At 46.2% G+C, this 21,903-nt stretch overlaps 1 protein-coding gene across 1 annotated transcript in view; it reads right to left on the reverse strand.

The window, feature by feature from the left end:
- Positions 1-18,747: 18,747 nt before the first annotated feature.
- Positions 18,748-21,903, reverse strand: part of fbxl17 (F-box and leucine-rich repeat protein 17) — a 267,205-nt gene continuing 264,049 nt past the window's right edge. The window contains exon 11 of the mRNA XM_083784988.1: positions 18,748-21,837. Coding sequence (XP_083641114.1) covers positions 21,700-21,837 — 138 coding nt within the window. The 3' untranslated portion in view covers positions 18,748-21,699. The remainder of the gene's footprint in view (positions 21,838-21,903) is intronic.

Consider the following 21,903-nt stretch of genomic DNA (forward strand, 5'->3'; position numbering starts at 1 on the left):
ACTTCAGCCCTATATACATTTTGGCCATCTGGAAATAACTGATCTATAAGCTCGACAATGCGTTGCATCGTCGCATGAGCTTGTAGATCTGCTATTTTCAAAAGCTTTTTATCCATTTTGATAACTTGAAATGTGACATTCTGCATAATGAACACCATTACTTTTGGTACTTTAAGTACATTTAGATGCCAATACGTTTGTACTTTCACTCAAGTACATTTTGAATTCCGGACTTTTAGTTCTATATTGCAGTAGCCTATATTGATATTTTTAGTTTTTCACTTAAGTAAAAAAGAATGAGTACTTTTCCCACAAATGCTTTTCTGCACGCCGCTGTTTCACTTTGTAACAGGAGCAAAGATGGAGTAAAAAGAGATTCCTGCCCTTAGTGGACCAGGCAATGCTTCATGAGCTTTGGAGAGAGGTCAGTTGGAGTGTCATGGTGACCATTACCCCATGGATCCGAGGCGACGGATGGGTGATGAGGGACCAGGGTACAGGCGAGGAAGATTGAAGGTTAGAGTCAAAGAGGGAAGAGGATGTGGCTGCGAGGAACATGGTTAGAGTTCGTCGCATTAAGGCTGGTTAAGGGTACTGACCCGCATGAAGTCTTTCACCATCTTCATGTTGCTGATTTATATGGAAAACAAAAGACACGCCGGCAAACCCTCAAATACGCACACATGCACGCGCACACACACGCGCACACACACGCGCACACACACACACACACACACACACACACACACACACACACACACACACACACACACACACACACACACACACACACACACACACACACACACACACACACACACACACACACACACACACACACACACACACACACACACACACACACACACACACACACACACACACACACACACACACACACACACACACACACACACACACACACACACGACCCTTCACATTGAGTAGAATCAATGAAAGCAAGCAGAATTGATGGGTGCGTTTAAAAAGCACAGATCTCAGACAAGAGAATCCTCCTCCACACGTGGACCCACGGGGAGAATGACCCTGGGGAGGATACAAGCTGGTAAAGCTCGCAGATCCAGGATCAGAGGGGAGAGATCTACAGGGAATATACTACAGAAAGACAACCAACCAAACAGCACTGAGTAAAAGAGCTCAGATCACAGAGGTTCCCGTCCACAGAGGAAGCAAGAGACACGCGGTGGGAATCGAACTGTCAATGTTTTGCCCCATTTTGCATGTCAGGGGCAACATTTGCATTACAATCACTCTCAGTCTTACATGGCTCTTTTAAGATGGCCGCGGCTGTGAGAAAACACTTGTCCCATGTTGCTACTTCTGTAAGACTTCTGTAAGAGTCTCCAGGCCGGCCTTTTCCAGACAGACACACGGCGCTATCAGACTCGTTTCAAAGGATCCGAGTGAAGATTCTGGAGAGCAGACGGACCGTGATTAGTATACAAATCAAGTGAGTACACACAAAAGGTTGGCTGAGAATTGGACTCATCTGCTGTGATCAGAGGAGAGCCGGGCTCTCTGGACCTGTAAGTAGCTGGATTAACCATTGGCCACGGAGCCATCGATGTTATTGAGCTGACAGGCCTGATGAATGGAGTCCGTCCGCATGGCGTCTCAGTCTATTTGTGACACCATGGCTGTGATGGGCTGTATTTTGTATTCACACAAAATGGGTATTGTATCATTCCAATGGTGAGATTACTTTACTGCATTCAAATAGCAGATGGCTTGCTCACTGATGAGCACTCGGTGGAGAGCTGTTCGGGTTAAGTGTCTTGCTATGGGAAACATGGACACTGACCCGCCGGGGCGAGGGTATGGACCGATTCCGTAACGGGTCTCATGGTCGCAGCCATACGTATTTCCAGTATAGGCGGAGACGACACATCTGCGGTTTCCCTGCACCATAGCCTCCCTAGCGATGTAGCTATAGCCGCACCGCTAACCTTAAGCTGAACTGTGAGCATATGAAGCTATGTCATGTTCAGTATTGCAGGTTCTGTCTGGTATGGATGGTTTGGTCAAATTCACAGCGGTGGAGACATTTTACAGTTCACAGAATGTCCAATGGTGCAAAATCTTATCCAACATACACAGAGCCGATAATAAGTCACTTTGGGGGAGGACAACACTCAATGATATGAGACATGGTCTGTTCCTCTGAGGCCGAAGGTCCACAGCTCCACCTGTCTGGGCTTGGCATGGACCGCTGGGAAGATGTCTTATCATTCACAACAGGAGTGATCAGAGATAAGCACATTAAATACATTTATCATGTGATTTCACAGTATTCTAATTTGTTAATCTTTTGTAGTATGTGCTTATGTATTCTTTTGTAAGACTTTATATTAAGGTCAGGTCTATAATACATTATAAGCATATTTATAATGCATTATAATGAATCATAATTAATAATACACTTACAGTGCACTTATGATGCTTTATAAATGTTAATAATTATGCACAACAATGTTATACGTTATCATCATACATTATAAACATTTATAACTGTGTGTTGTGATGCCTTATGAAAGTATTATAATGCATTATGTGATCATAATGCATTATAGACCTGAGCTTTAAGTGTCACCGTTGTTTTGTTTTTCCATTGATGCAATGTGCTTTTCCTAAAGAAACACTTCTACTGTGGATGAGATGAGAACACAGCAGATACACCCTGATTTGCAGTCTTCACGCACAGGCGTGTGGCTGTGCGAGTGCGTAGCCACACACACACACACACACACACACACACACACACACACACACACACACACACACACACACACACACACACACACACACACACACACACACACACACACACACACACACACACACACACACACACACACACACACACACAAATTGGCTGCCCATTTCATTATTAAATATCTACTAATATTTACAGCATTGCACAGGGGTCCTGAGGGGGTCGTTTAACCAAGTCAATGATAAGGTCAGGAGGATTATTCATATTAATCTCTACATTCCTTTACCTCAGCATGAGAGGGAGAGGCTCAACACAGACAGCAGAGCTTCTCTGGTGGACTGCAAATCACCTCTTATTCAGACAAGCCGTCATATTGACCAGCACTGACCTGGTTCCTCCCTGCTCCAAGATGCAAATCTTACCCCTCCGTATGACACAGAATCAACAGCTCCAACCTGCCTCACCTCGCTGATGTAGAGCATGGGAGAAGATGAAATACAAACACACATTCTGGAAAATAAAAGTTCAGGAGGACAAGGCGGCGAGATCAAGGAGCGTGAAAGTGGAAGAAAAGCAACAACCTTATGGCACAACAGTTGGAGGAGTTGAGCTAATTCTCTTTTATGAAAATGATCTGTTATCGTCCGTCAAGAAAGCATAAAACAAACATTCCACAGACAAATTATCTTGGCTTTGAAACAAAGTGTTCAGGCCAATCATTTACTGGTGATATTCTATTGACTCACACCACATGAGCCAATCTTTAACCTTACCCTGACCCACTGTGCCTTTTGGAAATTCTGTATATTGTAACACATTTGCTCGGAGACGTCATTTGGTATAGTGTTGGTATAGCCTGCAGGGAAAGAACAAAAACAATTTACACCATGAGATAAGAGTAAAACAAGAACGAAAATAAGGTTTATTTACAGTAGATAAAGGTTGTGAGTGAGTTTTGTGAGAGTTGGGACAAATGTTTTCCTTAAAGCATGTAAACTTTCACGTTGCTTTCGGGTAGATTTTTGCTTTAAAGATCAAATGGCTCATGGGTCATGGTGGCTCAACCAGTGGGTGCACTGACCACATAATCACAACATCCAGAGTTCAAAACTGGTCCATGACCTGTATTGACCATATCTTTGTGCTGTCCAATAAGACAGTAATAACTTGAAAATAAACAGCGCATAACATTTCAAAAATATTATTTTTATTATTATTATATATATAGGGGTTTTAAAGCCATGAGAATTGACTTTTCTTTTTTCAAAAGTTGTGAGCTTGCAGATCTGCTGTTTTTGGAGAAATAAATTAAACTAAAAATAATACATTATCCCGCCCACACCCCCACCTGAAAACGTTGATGCCAGGGTTAAAGTGGTTGAGAGATGAATAGATCTGTGCTGTGAAACGGTGCTAGTATACACGAGGAAAGTGATTTTTAAATAGAGCTCCCATCAACAGTAGAAAAGATTGGAGACACGAGAACGGCACCAAACAAAGGCCTGTCTAAAAACGCTTTGTGGAATAAGGAAAACAATTCAACGCCTGTCCCCTGCTTTATTTCCTTTCAACGCTCCTTTCAGTACAAACAGGCTGTTCTTTTAAGTCTCAGGGAAGAATAGCGGCGAGGACGTAGCTTGTCAGTAACTACCACAGAAATTAATTTCCTGAACACTGGCTTTTACGTGTTGCTCATGGCATTACAATGGTGGGAGGAGAAGAAAGAGACAGGCCTGGTCTGTTGGAGGCTGGTCACGTCTGCCTATAGAGAGAGACACGCACGCACGCACACACACACACACACAGACTTTCTTACGCTCTGGCACCAAAGCTGGTGCCTGCGTCATTGTTCAAGATGTTTAGTTTGGAGATACAGATCCCGGTTTATTTCAGTGAAATCACTTTGGCTATAAATGAAAACAATACACGAGCGCAAAAAAAAACCCAAATGGAAAGACGTGCTCGACGGTCACGTAGCCGAGAGCACTGCATTTCAGAACAGCTGACACATGTAGAGCGGTTTACCTGTCCCTGAGGACAGTTGCATAGCAAGAGTCAAATAGCCCAAATGCAGACGTAAAATGTAACCACGTCGTATACGATAAATATTGTTGCGACACTGTGTTTGACAAAGTGACTATATTTACCAGATGCTTTCAGATGAAAACCAAAGGCCATGTACAGCCTTGGTTCTCAGGGATGCCCCATTTTTCAAGATTTGTCAAATTGTTTTTTGAAAACAGCGGATCTGCAAATGCATGTGTCGTGATGCGACATGATGTGACCCTTTAAAAACATACAATAGGGCTTAAGAGGTTAAACCATTCCTCATGTTGCTGGTGACCCACTGGAACCCCCTCGAGGACCCCGGCAGGTCCTCGGGTTGAGAACCAATGGTTTACAGCGTCTCTATTGCTCTATATACAGCTCTGCAGATTCTGCCCAAGTTGGAAGCAGTCTCAGACAAATTGTCTAGTGACCGGTGTAGGACACTACTGCAGATCCCCAGAGAGGGAGGGTAAAATATAGTGACGGGGGAAGCCAGCTAAAAAATAACGTTCTCTCATCCCTCCAAACCCTCTGCGGGGACGGCCCAACGCGGGCCAATTAACACCTGAACGCTCCAAATGCGTGACCCGCTCGGCGGCTAACGCTGTAGATCACTGGAACTCCCTACGGTGTGAAAAGGTGAAACCTGAATGAGCGTGATACAGGGATTGCTCTAAAAAAAGAAAAAAAAGAAAAAAAGAATAGCACTCACAGCCCGGGTGAAACCAGCGATGGCAAGTAAAGAAAAATACCCCGTTTTCATGTTTTTGTTTTGCTTTTGTTGTTTCTTTGACAGAGTCACCGCCGCTCCGCACCGACCGAGCCACACGGTCACCCTGGTTTGAAACAGATCCCAGAAGACTCTCCGCAGGGTTCAGCGCGGAGGCTGCGTTGGCCCACATCCTGTGCAAATTCACCCAATTTCACTCTTATTCAAAACACAAGACTCTCATTACGCTCCGTTGGCTCGGCGCACTGTCATTTCATCTGGTTTTCTGCGGACCTGCATGTTAGCCCCCTCCGGCCAAGTAATGTTCTAGTGCGCAGCCTATAAAGGGCCATTGTAATACATCTCTGCCTCATTATTCTCAGGTCAGTGTGTAGAGCAACATGGAGGGGGGGGGGGGGGTGTTCTCTATGGCCAGTTAATTCAACACCTCTCTTATTCTGAACAGCATTTGTACAGCTGGCCTCCTGAAAGGAGTTCAAAACATACTCCTACACATGCAGTCAGGCAGACATGGAGTGGCACCATGCGCAAGCACACACGCACGCATGGCCTCGCAAATGTCAATTTCTCAAATTCTACTATCCTTGTGGGGACATTTAGCCCTCACAAGTATAGTGATAGAATAACATGCACATGCACACGCACACACGCACACACACACACACACACACACACACACACACACACACACACACACACAACACACACACACACACCCACACACCCTGCACAAGTCCCTGCGCTGACATCACTCCACACCACTGGTCCCTGCCCAACCTTCAGCCTCCATCTTGGGAAATCACCCGGAGCCTGTCCATCCACCAGGGCGTGAAATACACACCCAAGGCAAACCGAGGTGGGTGGAGCGGCGGTGGAGGGAGGTGGAGAGCGTGATCTGGAAAGTGGTATGTTTGAACGACTGAAGTTTGGTGGTGTGTGTGTGTGTGGGAGGGGGGGGGGGGGGGGGGGGGGTATAGAGGAGAAAAGGCAAAGGGGATTGGGGAGTTGGGGGGGGGGGGGGGTGGAGTGGATTGGAGCTATGTTCAGTGGAGGGTTTGGGTGGTGAGAGATGGAAACCCAGAGGGGCGTGTGTGTGTGTGTGTGTGTGTGTGTGTGTGTGTGTGTGTGTGTGTGTGTGTGTGTGTGTGTGTGTGTGTGTGTGTGTGTGTGCGTGCGTGCGTGTGTGTGCGTGTGTGAGTCAAGCGGATTGGAGACAGCAGTTATTGGAGAAGGATTAAATGGACACTTGGTTCCAGGAGGAGGAATAGGAAGGGGAGCGGGGGAAGAAAGACAGAGGGGGACCAGGCTTCAAAGGAGGTCTGGGGTGCACTCTTTGGCCTTGAGGACTGGGGCTCCGTCACGCCTCAGGGCCCCGTGAGCCACTCGGGCCCCTGGCGCTCCAGAGGGGAGTCGGCCCCTGGCCTTTTGTTACGGTGGAGGAGTGGGGAGTGACAAGGCATACCAGCATGTCTGACACGTCAAAGCAGTTGGCTGGGAGACCCCCAAATCTGGGCCGGTCCTGACGCTGGCCATCTGTGGCTTCAGAACAGGGATGGACCGGTGGGGGGGGGGGGGGGGGGGGGTTGGGGGGGTACAGGGGGAGGTTGTGCTAGGAAAAACAGAGCGCCCGATGAATCCCATGTTGATTAAATGAAGGAGTTGTACGAATCTTGGCTTGAAAATGAGACCAGTGTGTGCTATTGGAGGGACCTTAATGCTATACAGCTAAATCAATGTTTGCAGATGAACCCAAATTGAAATATGCATCAAATTTTAGCATTACCCAAGTCCCTGGTTAGATGTATTCATTCTTATTCCTTTCTCTCAAAGTGCCGCTTTAATGTCACCCAGTGAAGGGAAGTGATGAAATGGAGCAATTATGTATTCATTTGTGCTATTCAGGTGAAACCAGGTGTAAAATTTCCAATCTGTGCACCTGCTGTAGCTCCAATTCATTCGGTTTTCTCACCAGTGTTGCCTGTTAGGTTGGTAATAGCCTAAATATGGACACAATATTACAGGCAATAAATCCATTTAACATCACTGTATCCCTTCTGGAGGCACACAGTGCTTTGCTCTCCAAGTTTCCTGAAACAAATGTGGTACCAAAGAGCCAATAGCCAAAAAACTAAATCTTACGGCAGAAACATTAGGCAAAAAAAAATAGCCCTCATCAAGGTGGCATAGTGGAAGCAACATGTTTGCAACAATGATTTTTTTTTTTTTATGATTCAAATTTTTATTGCTTGCAACAATGAAAATTGCGTTCTTCGGTGAAAACAGATAGCCCGAGTCATCTCCCATCGGGGCAGCAGATTCATTTTCATTTTCGTTTGTTTATAATAAATATTCATTGAGCCACCTTGAAAAGGGGATGGGAGACACCGGCAAAGCGGTCAGCAGAGAATGACACAACCCCGACCGCAGCTGGACTGGAGGTGCTGCTCCCTGATCAAAGACTGACTCACCATGACCTTTCCAGCATAAAACAAAGATTTGCACAATTAACTACTTTTAAATGTCATGCACTCACCAAAATCTGCATATGAACACCAAATCTTGCATAGAAATGAGGGTGTTTGTTGAAGTATTGTATCCCCCCCCAACCCCTCTCACCCGCAAATTCAATCCCCTCCCAGTGCCACTGAATGGGGGTTCTTTCTCTGGTTTTATAGCAAAGTTAAATGTCAACCTATCTTGTGTGGAGATCCTGCTGTTGCTCATTAACCTTTGTCACTTGGAAGCTAGAGTGAGCTCTGCCTAAACACCGCAATTAATTCCAGCACGACAACATTTACACGGAGACACGCGGCGAGGAGACCACCGTGACTTCATTAGGATCCGTGCACACTGTACTCGCATCGCAATGATTAAGTGCCTTCATTGGTTAACCCATTTTGACCTGAGATCAGATTCTAAAAATGTCTTCTACATCCTGACAGTTTTCGGAAAAAGCTATGCTTCTATGTCAGTCGTTCTTCGATTTTTCAAAAATAGCAGACCTACAAGCTCGTAGCGCGCCACTCGTGGCTATTTTTCAATAGCTAAAGCATAACATGATGCTAACACCAAAAAGGGTCACTCGCGGACAGAATTGTGTGTGAGGACGCGGGGATGTAGAATTCTGCAGATTGAGAAGTCACATTTCTCTTTTACATTTATGAAGTTGGACAGGAGAGGGCAGTTTGGTGGTGCCCCCTACGGATGAGGGGGCAAACCTCTAACTGGTGAATTCATATTCATTATACCTCGAGGGATCAAACTCAGGGCTGCCGCTGCCTATCATGCTGAAGCTTTTGGATTTTCGGATGCACAGGGGAGAACTTTTTACTGCTGACCGCAGGTGACCAAAAGGGGTAAATGAGCTGGTGTAATTTTAACAGTCTTCCCCGGTGTTCTAGAACGGCTCTCCATCCACGGGTCCTGGCCTGCTCAGAGTCTTCTGGATTCATTAATATCAACACAGAGCACAATATCCTGCAGCTCAAAGTCAGTGTCAATTACAAAGTCAACCCATTAACATCGTCGCTATTCAAAGCCGCTCTCTTGCCCAATTGCAGAATCAACACAAGTCAGTGGGCAAACACAATACCGCAGGTATAGCAAGGCAAACAAAATACCTCCCTGCTCTCCTGGGAGAACAGCATATGATGATGGACAAGAGATGGGCTCATTTTTTTTTCTAAGGCTGATAAATATTGGAGTTCATGGGAGCACTCAGTCCAGACATAGACAAATGACTGACACAATTTCCAGGAGGAAGGAAGAGTCTGGTTTTGGAGAGGCCAGGGGTGAGGCAGAGGGAATGTGGGGAGGTGCCAGAGTAAAGTTGATTCAGTGTAGTGTGATGGGAGCTTTTAGCTCTGAATAGAAAGAGAACGGCGTACAGAGGTGGGGGTGGTAGAAAGAGACAGTCCTCTGGCCTAAGAGAAGGACATACAGAGGTGGGGGGGTGGTAGAAAGAGACAGTCCTCTGGCCTAAGAGAAGGATGTACAGAGGTGGGGGGGGGGGTAGAAAGAGACAGTCCCCTGGCCTAAGAGAAGGACGTACAGAGGTGGGGGGGGGGGGGGTGGTAGAAAGAGACAGTCCTCTGGCCTAAGAGAAGGACATACAGAGGTGGGGGGGGGGGGGGTAGAAAGAGACAGTCCCCTGGCCTAAGAGAAGGACGTACAGAGGTGGGGGGGGGGGGGGGGTGGTAGAAAGAGACAGTCCTCTGGCCTAAGAGAAGGACGTACAGAGGGGGGGGGGGGGGGGGGGTAGAAAGAGACAGTCCTCTGGCCTAAGAGAAGGACGTACAGAGGGGGGGGGTAGAAAGAGACAGTCCTCTGGCCTAAGAGAAGGACGTACAGAGGTGGGGGGGGGGGGGTGGTAGAAAGAGACAGTCCTCTGGCCTAAGAGAAGGACGTACAGAGGGGGGGGGGGGGGGGGTGGTAGAAAGAGACAGTCCTCTGGCCTAAGAGAAGGACATACAGAGGTGGGGGGGGGTAGAAAGAGACAGTCCTCTGGCCTAAGAGAAGGACGTACAGAGGTGGGGGGGGGGGGGGTAGAAAGAGACAGTCCTCTGGCCTAAGAGAAGGACGTACAGAGGGGGGGGGGGGGGGGGTGGTAGAAAGAGACAGTCCTCTGGCCTAAGAGAAGGACGTACAGAGGGGGGGGGGGGTAGAAAGAGACAGTCCTCTGGCCTAAGAGAAGGACGTACAGAGGTGGGGGGGGGGGGGGGTAGAAAGAGACAGTCCTCTGGCCTAAGAGAAGGACGTACAGAGGTGGGGGGGGGGGGGGTAGAAAGAGACAGTCCTCTGGCCTAAGAGAAGGACGTACAGAGGTGGGGGGGGGGGGGGGTAGAAAGAGACAGTCCTCTGGCCTAAGAGAAGGACGTACAGAGGGGGGGGGTAGAAAGAGACAGTCCTCTGGCCTAAGAGAAGGACGTACAGAGGGGGGGGGGGGGGGGTAGAAAGAGACAGTCCTCTGGCCTAAGAGAAGGACGTACAGAGGGGGGGGGTAGAAAGAGACAGTCCTCTGGCCTAAGAGAAGGGCGTACAGAGGGGGGGGGGGGGGTGGTAGAAAGAGACAGTCCTCTGGCCTAAGAGAAGGGCGTACAGAGGTGGGGGGGGTAGAAAGAGACAGTCCTCTGGCCTAAGAGAAGGACGTACAGAGGTGGGGGGGGGGGGGGTAGAAAGAGACAGTCCTCTGGCCTAAGAGAAGGACGTACAGAGGGGGGGGGGTAGAAAGAGACAGTCCTCTGGCCTAAGAGAAGGACGTACAGAGGGGGGGGGGGGGGGGGTAGAAAGAGACAGTCCTCTGGCCTAAGAGAAGGACGTACAGAGGGGGGGGGTAGAAAGAGACAGTCCTCTGGCCTAAGAGAAGGGCGTACAGAGGGGGGGGGGGGGGTGGTAGAAAGAGACAGTCCTCTGGCCTAAGAGAAGGGCGTACAGAGGTGGGGGGGGTAGAAAGAGACAGTCCTCTGGCCTAAGAGAAGGACGTACAGAGGGGGGGGGTAGAAAGAGACAGTCCTCTGGCCTAAGAGAAGGACGTACAGAGGTGGGGGTGGTAGAAAGAGACAGTCCTCTGGCCTAAGAGAAGGACGTACAGAGGTGGGGGGGGGGGTAGAAAGAGACAGTCCCCTGGCCTAAGAGAAGGACGTACAGAGGTGGGGGTGGTAGAAAGAGACAGTCCTCTGGCCTAAGCTACAGGCTACAGCCTATATATATTTAACCAAAGGGAAGAAGAGGAAACGCTGCTTTATAGTAGCCAAAGAAAATCTCTCTGAGAGGTTACCCAAAATAATTAAACTGAATACATTCATGTGTATACAGTAGCTACTGTATAGCGCTGACTATGACACATGTATATATGCTGTGGCTTCAACATATAATGGAGTGACTGTCCCCAATCATTATATTAGGGACTGTAGCATGCTTTGTGAGAGTTCTGTCTACTACGCTGAGATATTTTGCAACTTCTAGTCTCCTACCTATGCCAAATTGTTTCAATGGAAGTATAGCATGACAAGGCACCGCACTGTGCATTGGCGTCCAGGCTACTATGGTCGATTTGATATTTGTGGTTTTCTCTTTTAACTGCTTATTCATAGTGATGCTTGTAAAGTATACAAGGGCGAGTGTAGCTGATCTTAAACTACCAAAGATAAAAAATAAGGTAGGCAGAAGCTCATTTAAATATACAGGGGTGGAGGACTGGAACAACATCCCAAGGGAAATTAAATTTGCCCAGTCGTTGAACATTTTTAAAAATATGTTGAAAAACTGGCTGATGGGCAAGCTAAAGTCTGTGTATGTTTTGCAATGACGTAGTACACAGTACCGGCATGCAGAGAGTGGCATGGTTTGGGGGGGGGCGGGGGGGGGGGGGGGGGCATATAGAGAGAGGGGGGAGGGGAGAGAGAAAGAGGGGAGAGAGAAAGAGGTACAGAGGGGGAGATTTATTTCTGGAATACACTGTATTGCTTAAATGTTTAAATACCATTCGCCCTTCTGTGCTGTGCCCTCATATTCCTCAGTGCTATGGTGCATAACTGCATACATTAATTATTTTATGTTTTACGAGGGTAAAAGGGAAAATCCGGTCCTTTATAAATGTTATCTGTCGTTTGTAACCATGAGGAAACCATGTGCCTTAGCGTATGTTTATGGAAATAACAATTACATCACTATTCTGTTTCTATAGTGCTTTAATTACCGTTTCTCATTATGGAATTTGTAATAGGCTACACAATGCAATGTGCTCAACGTGCTACATGGGGATGTGAGCATCAGTGTAAAGGGCCTTTCAAATGTGAAGCGATATAACTCGCCTATGAGACTTCAATGAGACCTGCGTTTTTGCGCGGAGCACTGGGGAGCAGTCACGGTGCGACAATGAAAGCCTATTTACGTGGGCACGGTCCCGTGAATTTGTTGCGCACGTGCTCGTTTCGTGCACACACCCGCGACTCTGCAGACCTGGATACTGTTTAGCATTTATTTTATGCTATGCTCTTCAACAGAGGAGACCTGTGTTGATCCAGGCAACAACGCCTGCGTTCCTCGCTTCACGTTTTCAAGGCCCTTAAAGGTCCTTTCAAATGGTCAGTGATTTAACGCGCCTATAGTTCATTTTCAATGAGACGCAAGCGTATTTACGTGGGCGCGGTCATGTGAAATTTTTGCACCGGTGCTGTTTCGTGCACACGCCCGCGACTCACCAGATGGATACCACTGACGTAGAGTCTGTGGGGGCCAGGGGGCCTTGGCCCCACTGACGTAGAGTCTGTGGGGGCCAGGGGGCCTTGGCCCCACTGACGTAGAGTCTGTGGGGGCCTTGGCCCCACTGACGTAGAGTCTGTGGGGGCCAGGGGGCCTTGGCCCCACTGACGTAGAGTCTGTGGGGCCAGGGGGCCTTTGGCCCCACTGACGTAGAGTCTGTGGGGGCCAGGGGGCCTTGGCCCCACTGACGTAGAGTCTGTGGGGGCCAGGGGGCCTTGGCCCCACTGACGTAGAGTCTGTGGGGGCCAGGGGGCCTTGGCCCCCATGAGGAAGTGGACCAGGGATCTCGTCCCCCATGAGGAATTGGACCTGAATATATATATATATATTCGCCTCGGTTCGTCCGATTTGTACCGCACCAGGTCGCACCGCGCCCGTTCGCGCAATTCTCGTCTTGCATTGACTTTGTATGTAATCGCGCCGCTCTAACCATCCAAGTCTGGCACCTTAACACATCTTTTTTCCCTCACTGTCCGGGGCGGGGGGTGGACCGCGTTGCCTGTCCTGCTGTACACATGCAGATCAGACATTGAAAGGCTAATCTGGGTGCTTGTTTTCACCTGCCAGGTAGGTGAGTGTATGGATGCATTATGCATACAGTACTGTAGCCTACTCTGCTTAGGCTACTTGTTTACAATGAAACCACCACCATGCAGGAAGAACACCCTGGCTGGTAACAGTGATGCCAGCCCGCTGTTGAAACCTTCCGCTGTCCCAGCGACAGTTCTACAGAACCTGCGGACAGGACTAGTGCAATCATGGCATCTAAACATGCTCTTCTGGTTATAATCTAAACACTGTGACACGTTTAAAAAGTGTTACAAATAAGTGTTTAGAACCTAAACGGGCAGGGGCAGCGGGGGGCGGGCCCCCATGACAATTATAAAAACATTTCGTCTCTGCTGGATACTGTTTAGCTTTCTTTTTATTATGCTTGCGTTGTCGCGCCCCTCTTGAGCAGACGTTGATCCAACGTCTGTGTTCATCGCTGCCTGTTTGAAAGGATGACAGTATGACATTTGCAGGCCTATGTCTACCTACTGTATGATGTGTGTGGTGAGCTTCATGTAAATGTAGGGTCTGTATTAGCCATAGTAAGTTTCACATTTTTACATGTACAGTGGGAGGAGGGGGACACTTGTAGTGTGGTCATCCTATAACCACATGTGTTAATCTGCTCCGATCATAGACCAGCAGCTTTATACACTCCAGTATTACAACACCTCTAAATAATAGTCATATACGCCTACACTCAGTGCAGATACTAATCAACAAATTCTGCCATGACATAGGCCTACCTAGTCATTTCACCCACACACCGTTTATAATTATGTAAGAGTATGCATCCAACAACATCATATTTGTTTGTATTTCAGTAATGCTATACAGCATTCCTGCCAGTATCACATTCTACCTCTTAGACTCAGGTACCAAAGTAAGTAGGCTTGGGGAAACAAGAGTTCCCGAGCCATATGTGGCCCTTAGGTCAGAAGCCTAGTACACCCTTTGTAGTCCGGCAGTCGACAGGCTTCTTTTGTTTAAAGTGGGAAATTTGGTATATAGTCATTTTTATTAGCCTAAAATATTGTCTATATACATACATTCATCATGAATCCACACATTATGAATGACCGGCTGTCAGGATTGGGCAATATTTTTATAGGGGTTTCTTGTGACCCTAACATCCTATGGCAGGCAAAACTGTCAAACTTTCCTTATGCTTTAAGTAGCATGTGACATGTCAAACTAGGGGGTTTTCATGATTCTGAATCCATTCCAAGCATTAGTTTTGCACAAAAAAACACTGTCATGACAAATGTGATAGTCAGCACAAATGTGATGAGGTCAGCACATTTGGGGCACATTTGGGCAAGTGGCTACTGACAGCCGGTCAGCATGAATGTATGTATAATTATAGACAATATTTAGGCCAATAAAAAAAGACCATATACCACATTTTCCACCCGACCACCTCGCCTGCCGGACTATTGGGCAGGATGCTAGTATGTTACAGGGACTTACTTACCCTTCATTAAATCCTTGATGCTGAGGGAGGAGACATAGGGTTTCATTTTCAAAGTCTTTGGTGACTCTAAATCCTGACCTTCCAGTCTCAGAGCGGACACCGAGTGTGCTTTACCAGGCAGGTACTTTGGCCTGATGGGCAAGCATAGGAGGGTAGACCGGTACTATGCGGTGAAGGCCAACTATAGTTAATAGTTATGCGCTTTGTGGAGCGCCCCTTAGTTGTGTCTTTTGTCAACTATAGCTCAGATCAAATACTCTGCTGACCAGGTGACTCAACAAGTTATTTCATGTACTGTACAATTCAACTGGGCTTGCTGATGCATCTTAGATGTGCACTGTAGAGTAATGCTAGACTGAATGTTCTGGTGAGCCTAGGCTTCTTCCCTATATGATAAGATGCAGCCTTTATGTATTCAACCTGTGATGCCACCGCGTGATCAGATGCATAGCCGTGGACGAGGTTTCATCTCTGAAGCTGCTGACAGGTGCTTATGATGGGCCCATATGAATTCTTGTTGGGGGATTTCAAAGAAACCCTGTGCCTTCTTCTAGCGGAGGACATTCTTCAATGTCAGCTATGATTAGCTCTCAAAGAAGACTAATTTCTGGGGATTGCGGACCAACGTCCTCCAAACCCGACATGACAAATGTCCTGTATGGTCAGTGTCGATTCTTATCAGAGCGCCTCATTAAAAATGTAATGACCACATGAATATTTACCAAGTTTAATTACGGCTCTCTATTGCTATTCCGCTTGGTCCAACACTCTCTTCCACTCCTCTGAAGGGCACTGTTGTAGCCCGGCGAAGAACACCTTGTTCCACCTTGATGAATATTGCAGAGGTCCGAGGTACGTGGGCGCGTCCATGGAATCCACCTCAATCAGCAGGAGAATCGATGGCATACACTCACATTCACAAAGGCATTAATTGGCTGACATAAAAATCCAGCACACCACATCATTTGTAACAGAGAAATGGAAAGGTGAGACAGAGGCAGAATAGCTCATTTATACAGCAGAGCACAGACACAAGTCAGTCCAGAATCAGTGGTGGAAAAAAATAACTCACATTTTTTTGATTAAGTAAAAGTATCAATAATGAAATATAGTCTGTTATAAGTAAAAGTTTTGAATTTAACACAATAAAGGTATAGCCATAAAAATGTACATTTAAAGTACTCATTATGCAGAATGTCCCATATTTCAAGTTTTCAAAATCTTTTGAAAATAGCAGAGCTAGAATCCTAAAATGCTTGTAGATCTGCTATTTTTCAATAGCTAAATTATAACAATGTTTAAAACACCAAAAGGGGTTCCTGCCCAAAATGGGTTAAGTAAATGTAATTATATAGTTACTGTCCAGAATCAGCATACTCTCACTGACCGTAGTGAGAACCGAGCTGATGCATTGGCCTGGTCAAGGCCATTGGAATGCACACGGGGAAGAGAATGCATATTTAGTTTCATATATTGTGCACTGAAGGTGAAAACAAAAAAGGTTTTTACTATTGCAACAGAAAGGCTAGGCCACGGACATCACCCATCAACTCCCAGTTGTGTGACACTGACACACACGTCACTTACGCAAACAACAAACTAAAACTAACTAGAAAAAGTGCCCTTCTGGGCACAGGTCTCCACCAGGATAGGAATGTAGGACATTGCAGCTTGCCTTCATCTGGTGGTTGGATAAAAGGGCAACAAAAGTAAACTAGGGAGTTGGCATACAAAGTTATCCACAGATCCGTGCAGTTAGAGGTAAAACCACTTTTCGGCCAGTTATAGCGCCACCTTGAGGCTGAGTTGAAATTGTTCATGTGGCATTTCTTCCTCGGCCTAGTGGGAATGTGCGTGCACAATTTCACGGAAATCACGCGATGTGTTCATGATTTGCAGCATTTTGTTTGAAACTGAGCACTCCTGTGAACTTTGGAAGCCAATCTTAACCAATCAGGATGGCGTCTGAGAAATCTGAAAGACCCGTTTCGTTGAATGGCTCTAGAGAGACTGTGTACCAATTTGCGCGATGTTTGGACAAAATCTGTAGGTGTACTGTGCAAAAACTTATTTTGCACAAAGCGGCCTCCTGGTGGCGCTATAACAGGCCGTTCTGGAAAGTTTGGGGCAGAGGTTCATCGTTGGCATCCAGGGAGTGTGTGTGCAAAATGTGGCATCGACCGGGTTAACGGTGGCCGAGATTAGCTGCTCACGGACACACACACGGACGGACACACGGACGGACGGAGTGCAAAACATACTCTCCCCCCATGCCTTCGGCCTGGTGGAGACAATTACAAACTAAGGTAGCAGGGTGGAAGTGAGTGAAGGGAGAGCAAGAGGGAGAAGGGGAGGGAAGCCAATATGTTGGCTGAAGACCCTGCATGTATATGAAATGCACATAGAATAGATCTGTTATGGAGTTATGTAAGTTTAGGCATTCATTTGTAGTTTAATTCATTAATTATAGTTATATTAGCCACTGATTCTACACTTCAGTTTAACGATAGGCTTGATTAAGATGGGGTCAAGGTGGGTCCCTCAGTATAACGATAGGCTTGATTAAGATGGGGTCCAGGTGGGTCCCTCAGCACTGAATTATTTTACCTCACAAATATGTTCCCCCATCCATCTAAAATTAAAGCATACAACTGTGTTCGCAAAACAATACTTATTACAAGAATTGCAAATGGACATTGGCAGATTCTAAAGAATATTTCTAATGTGTTTATTATTAGACCAATGTAAAAACAAAGCAACACCAGTGCACAATATGTCATGGCAAAAATGCTAAAGTTAGGCCATGTGTCCCGCCAGGCGCCAGGGTCTTTATTTATTCATGAGAAGGCAAGGTGCTCCTCTAAAACGCTCATCCAAGTGTCCACAGTTGAAAATATTTCAACTTTCTTCGACAACAAAACGCCAAGAGCTCAGCACTGTCACGCTGCTGCCATTTCTAGCAAATTATAGGCCTTCTCATTGAAAACTATTCAAAACATATGCTATACGCTCAGGGGAAATAGTGGTGGCCATGAAAACAAATTACAGTACCCAAATACAATTTGGGGAGAGAAAAGAGTGAAGTGTATCTGGTGCCGACTCAAAACACTTGCTAGTTTGGACAGAGATGCCAAGAAGCTATTCGGGGAGTCAACCTTCTGATCCCGTTTGATGCTAGCGTCTGTGTTTGATGCCCACACATGAAACAAAACAAACACCTTGAACAGACAAATAAGCACTTGAAAGGGACAATATCGTCAAAGACGGAGGACATATTGACTGACAGTTTTTTTTTGTTGCTCTTTGAGCCCTTTGCCGTCATGCTGCGCAGCAAGCTGATGCCTCCTCGCTTTGTCTCAGATGTGCAGGCCCCTGTGATCATGTGATCATGACAAAATGCTGACCTTGAAATCACAAGTTTACCTGAAAGGAAATGCCGGTTGATTCTTGTGTCAGGGAGCTCGGGGGAGTAGAGCGTAGCTAGGTGTCGGTCCCTGTGGACGATGTCTTTATTACTTCAAGGCCTTTGACCCCCTTATTCATTTCAGATGCCTTTCGAACGCTAGAGAAAAGAGAACACACCCTGGTATCATCTACCTTGAATCATTTGACCATGGCTAGAGAAAAGAGAACACACCCTGGTATCATCTACCTTGAATCATTTGACCATGGCTAGAGAAAAGAGAACACACCCTGGTATCATCTACCTTGAATCATTTGACCATGGCTTGCACCTGGCACTATTACTATGCTGTGTATTTACGTGTGATTATGACATCTCTACCTTGTTCGGCCTGGTTGGAATTGGTATCGGGGATCAAAACAACAAAATAGTTTGATATAGTGGGCAACACTGCTTCGATGTAAGATAATATTTAATTGCCATTCAGAATATTACTGGCTTGCCACACACACACACACACACAGAGAAAGAACAGAGCAACCTTTAAGTACTAGTGTTTTATTCATCTTTATGTAAATCCAGTCATTTACGGTTGCCTTAACAAATCAGGGATCAAGTGTGTCAACATCAAGCAGAGAAGAAAGTGCATGTGGGGATTACAAAAGAGCAGAGAGACAGAGAGAGAGAGAGAGAGAGAGAGAGAGAGAGAGAGAGAGAGAGAGAGAGAGAGAGAGAGACAGAGAGAGAGAGAGAGAGAGAGAGAGAGAGAGATAGAGAGAGAGAGAGAGAGAGAGAGAGAGAGAGAGAGACAGAAAGAGAGAGAGAGAGAGACAGAGTGAGAGAGAGAGACAGAAAGAGAGAGACAGAAAGAGAGAAAGAGAGAGAGACAGAAAGAGAGACAGAAAGAGAGACAGAAAGAGAGAGAGAGAGAGACAGAAAGAGAGAGAGAGAGAGAGAGAGAGACAGAAAGAGAGAGAGAGACAGAAAGAGAGAGAGAGACAGAGAGGGTAAGAGAAAAAGGGGGTGAGAGGATGAGAGAGAAAGTCTCTCAAAGGGTAAAGACTACAAGTCCCGACGAGGGTGAAATGAACGTGTTTTTAATTAGCTGAAATCTCTACGTACTGGAAAAGATTACAGTCCTATAGACCAACTCTAAGCTCAGAGAACTACAGCTTGCGTCTGAGTGATATAAGTTTGCATGGCGTCTGAGCCCAGAGTTGGTTTACACCATAGAAAAATACCTTAGATATTTGCATAATGTACACCACTAGTCCCTATGGAACAGCAGTCCTACTTTGTTATACTGGCCGTGGTTATACTCTGGGGCCAGATGTTCATTGTCCTTTTTTCTTTTTTTCTTTTTTATACATCCTAGATAACTAAAAATGACAACCCTCGATGGATCGCTACATAGCTAATGTTGCAAGTATATTCTCAAAAAACAATATCTGGCTAACATAATCCGCCTACAGTATGCAGGTATTGCAGAAATTCCAACTGAAAATTCCAACTTGTCTCACGACCAATGCACAATTCAAACCATTGATTACATTGCTGCTCTAAATAGTAAACAACATCATGTTTGACAGAAAGAAATATATCAGATATCAGAGGACATCAACTTGAATCCATCCACATTTGGTTTGTTCTACCAACCTTTTTTTTCCTTTCTTTTTTTTTACAATTATTAATGTAGAAGTAAATATGCCAGGATCAAAATGCTTCCGTTAAAGCAATATGGAACCTTACATTCTCTATTACTGACAGAGAAGAAAGAATGGGTTCTAATAGAGATATACATTAAAGTATGTTTTGAATCAAATATTGTACAGTAGTAGAGTTAATCAGATCTCAGATCTGTATCTGATCAACTCAGAGCTGTAAAAATGTTCATAGGTGAATTCTGGGTCCATTTTGAGTAGCTGTTTCGATGGCAATTACCCACAAACCACTTAAGGCAACGTTTTGTCTTTTTTGTATCATCAAAGTGGCCAGGACTCAACATTTGTTAAACTGACCCTGGGTCTGAAGGCAAAGGCAACTTTTATTCCAAGCACTGCTTAGCTCTAGCATGTAACGACTCAAGGTGACACTTCAATCTAACCTTGATCCAAAGATTACGCATGACATCAAAAGTTGCATTGTTTCTAGGCCGCACAAATGTTGGTTTCAGCTTGAAACCATATGTAGATGCCGTCTTCTGCCAGAAGGAAAAAAGAAAGGTGTAAAGATCTTAATTGAAACCATGCACGTTTTTGGAATGGAAACAATGCTCTTTTCCTGCCATATATCTGCTAGAACCACAGGTCTGACTGCAGCCAGACTGAACCCTTTCTTCTGCACCAATGTGGTGCAGACAATGTGCATATTCCATGTGCCAGAACACAGCTCTGTCCTTCATACAGATCCACGTCAACCAGCTCAACGAGGGTCTGAGCAACATGACGTGACCCAATAATACTGTGCCGAAGCATCCAGGAGAGAGGGGGAAACCAGGAGGAACACACCAGGAGACTTCTCAAAATCCTGTACCGCGTCTGAAGACCCTGGCGGTCTGGTACACATGCCGTCCCGACATACTTCTGGGCATACGGCTGCATGCCGCGTCTCCGAATGAAGAAGAGGAAGCCTTTCCAGGTCCTGCTCTTGTGACATCACGTCACTACGTGGCGTCGTTTGAGGTGAAACAGCTTAGTGGACAGCTTAGTGGACAGACATGAGACCAACGATCTGAAGCACTAGAGGGGAACACAACTGTTTGACAAGTTTTCTTTTTTTGTGTGTCTTTTCTTTCGCTTTTCTTCAATCAATTACTGCTCCCAGTGCTGGTCCCATGATCGATCTCCGTTAATGAGATGACACCGTCAAGAGACTCCCCTGCCATGGACAAAGCCCCCTTTCCAGGACGTGTTGAACGCTCCAGTACTCTTAAAAAGCTCATCCACACCAGATAACACAGACCAGCCTCTAGTGCAGAGGCTCCTTGGACCAGGAACAAACTCTACTTCACTTTAGCAGTGTAGTTGTGGAGGATGTAATGCGAGAAAAAGTGTGTAGACCGGCTTTCTCCTGCTGACGACGATGAACAGAAAATGGACATGGACTGCCTTTGCGGTGGTGCGTGTACAAATGACTTGACGACAAAATAAGAGAAATCCTGAAATGCAAACTTAATAACTGAACAAAAAAACAAAGGCCAACTATATGAAAAGTTTTTAGATGTAGTGTGTGTGTGTGTGTGTGTGCGTGCGCGCGTGCGTGCGTGTGCGTGTGTCTACATGTCTTCATGCATGTTTGTAGAGTTAGAAGTAAACTTGACAGAGCTGTTAGGTATGCAAACATCTCTGCCTGTGTAATCTAAGTATGTGTGTCCCTACACTAGGTGTATGTGCAGGTGCATGTACTGTACGAGCATGCTTGGACGTGTGTGTGTGTGTGTGTGTGTGTGTGTGTGTGTGTGTGTGTGTGAGAGAGTGAGGCTGTTCCAGCAGTAGCTACGAGGCGCTGGATGTGTTGGGGCTCCAGCCCATTTGGTAGGCTCTCTCCAAGGTCCTCTTGCAGTCTTGCATCACCGTGCTGAACACTATGTGTGGATACTGGACCACCAGTCTCTCCACCGTCTCCTCGTTCACCTGCAAACACACGCATGCACACACACACACACACACACACACACAGTGTCAGTGTTAAAACAGTGT

The sequence above is a fragment of the Protomyctophum parallelum genome, assembly GCF_964188405.1.
Source record: "Protomyctophum parallelum genome assembly, chromosome: 15".
Lineage (NCBI taxonomy): Eukaryota > Metazoa > Chordata > Actinopteri > Myctophiformes > Myctophidae > Protomyctophum > Protomyctophum parallelum.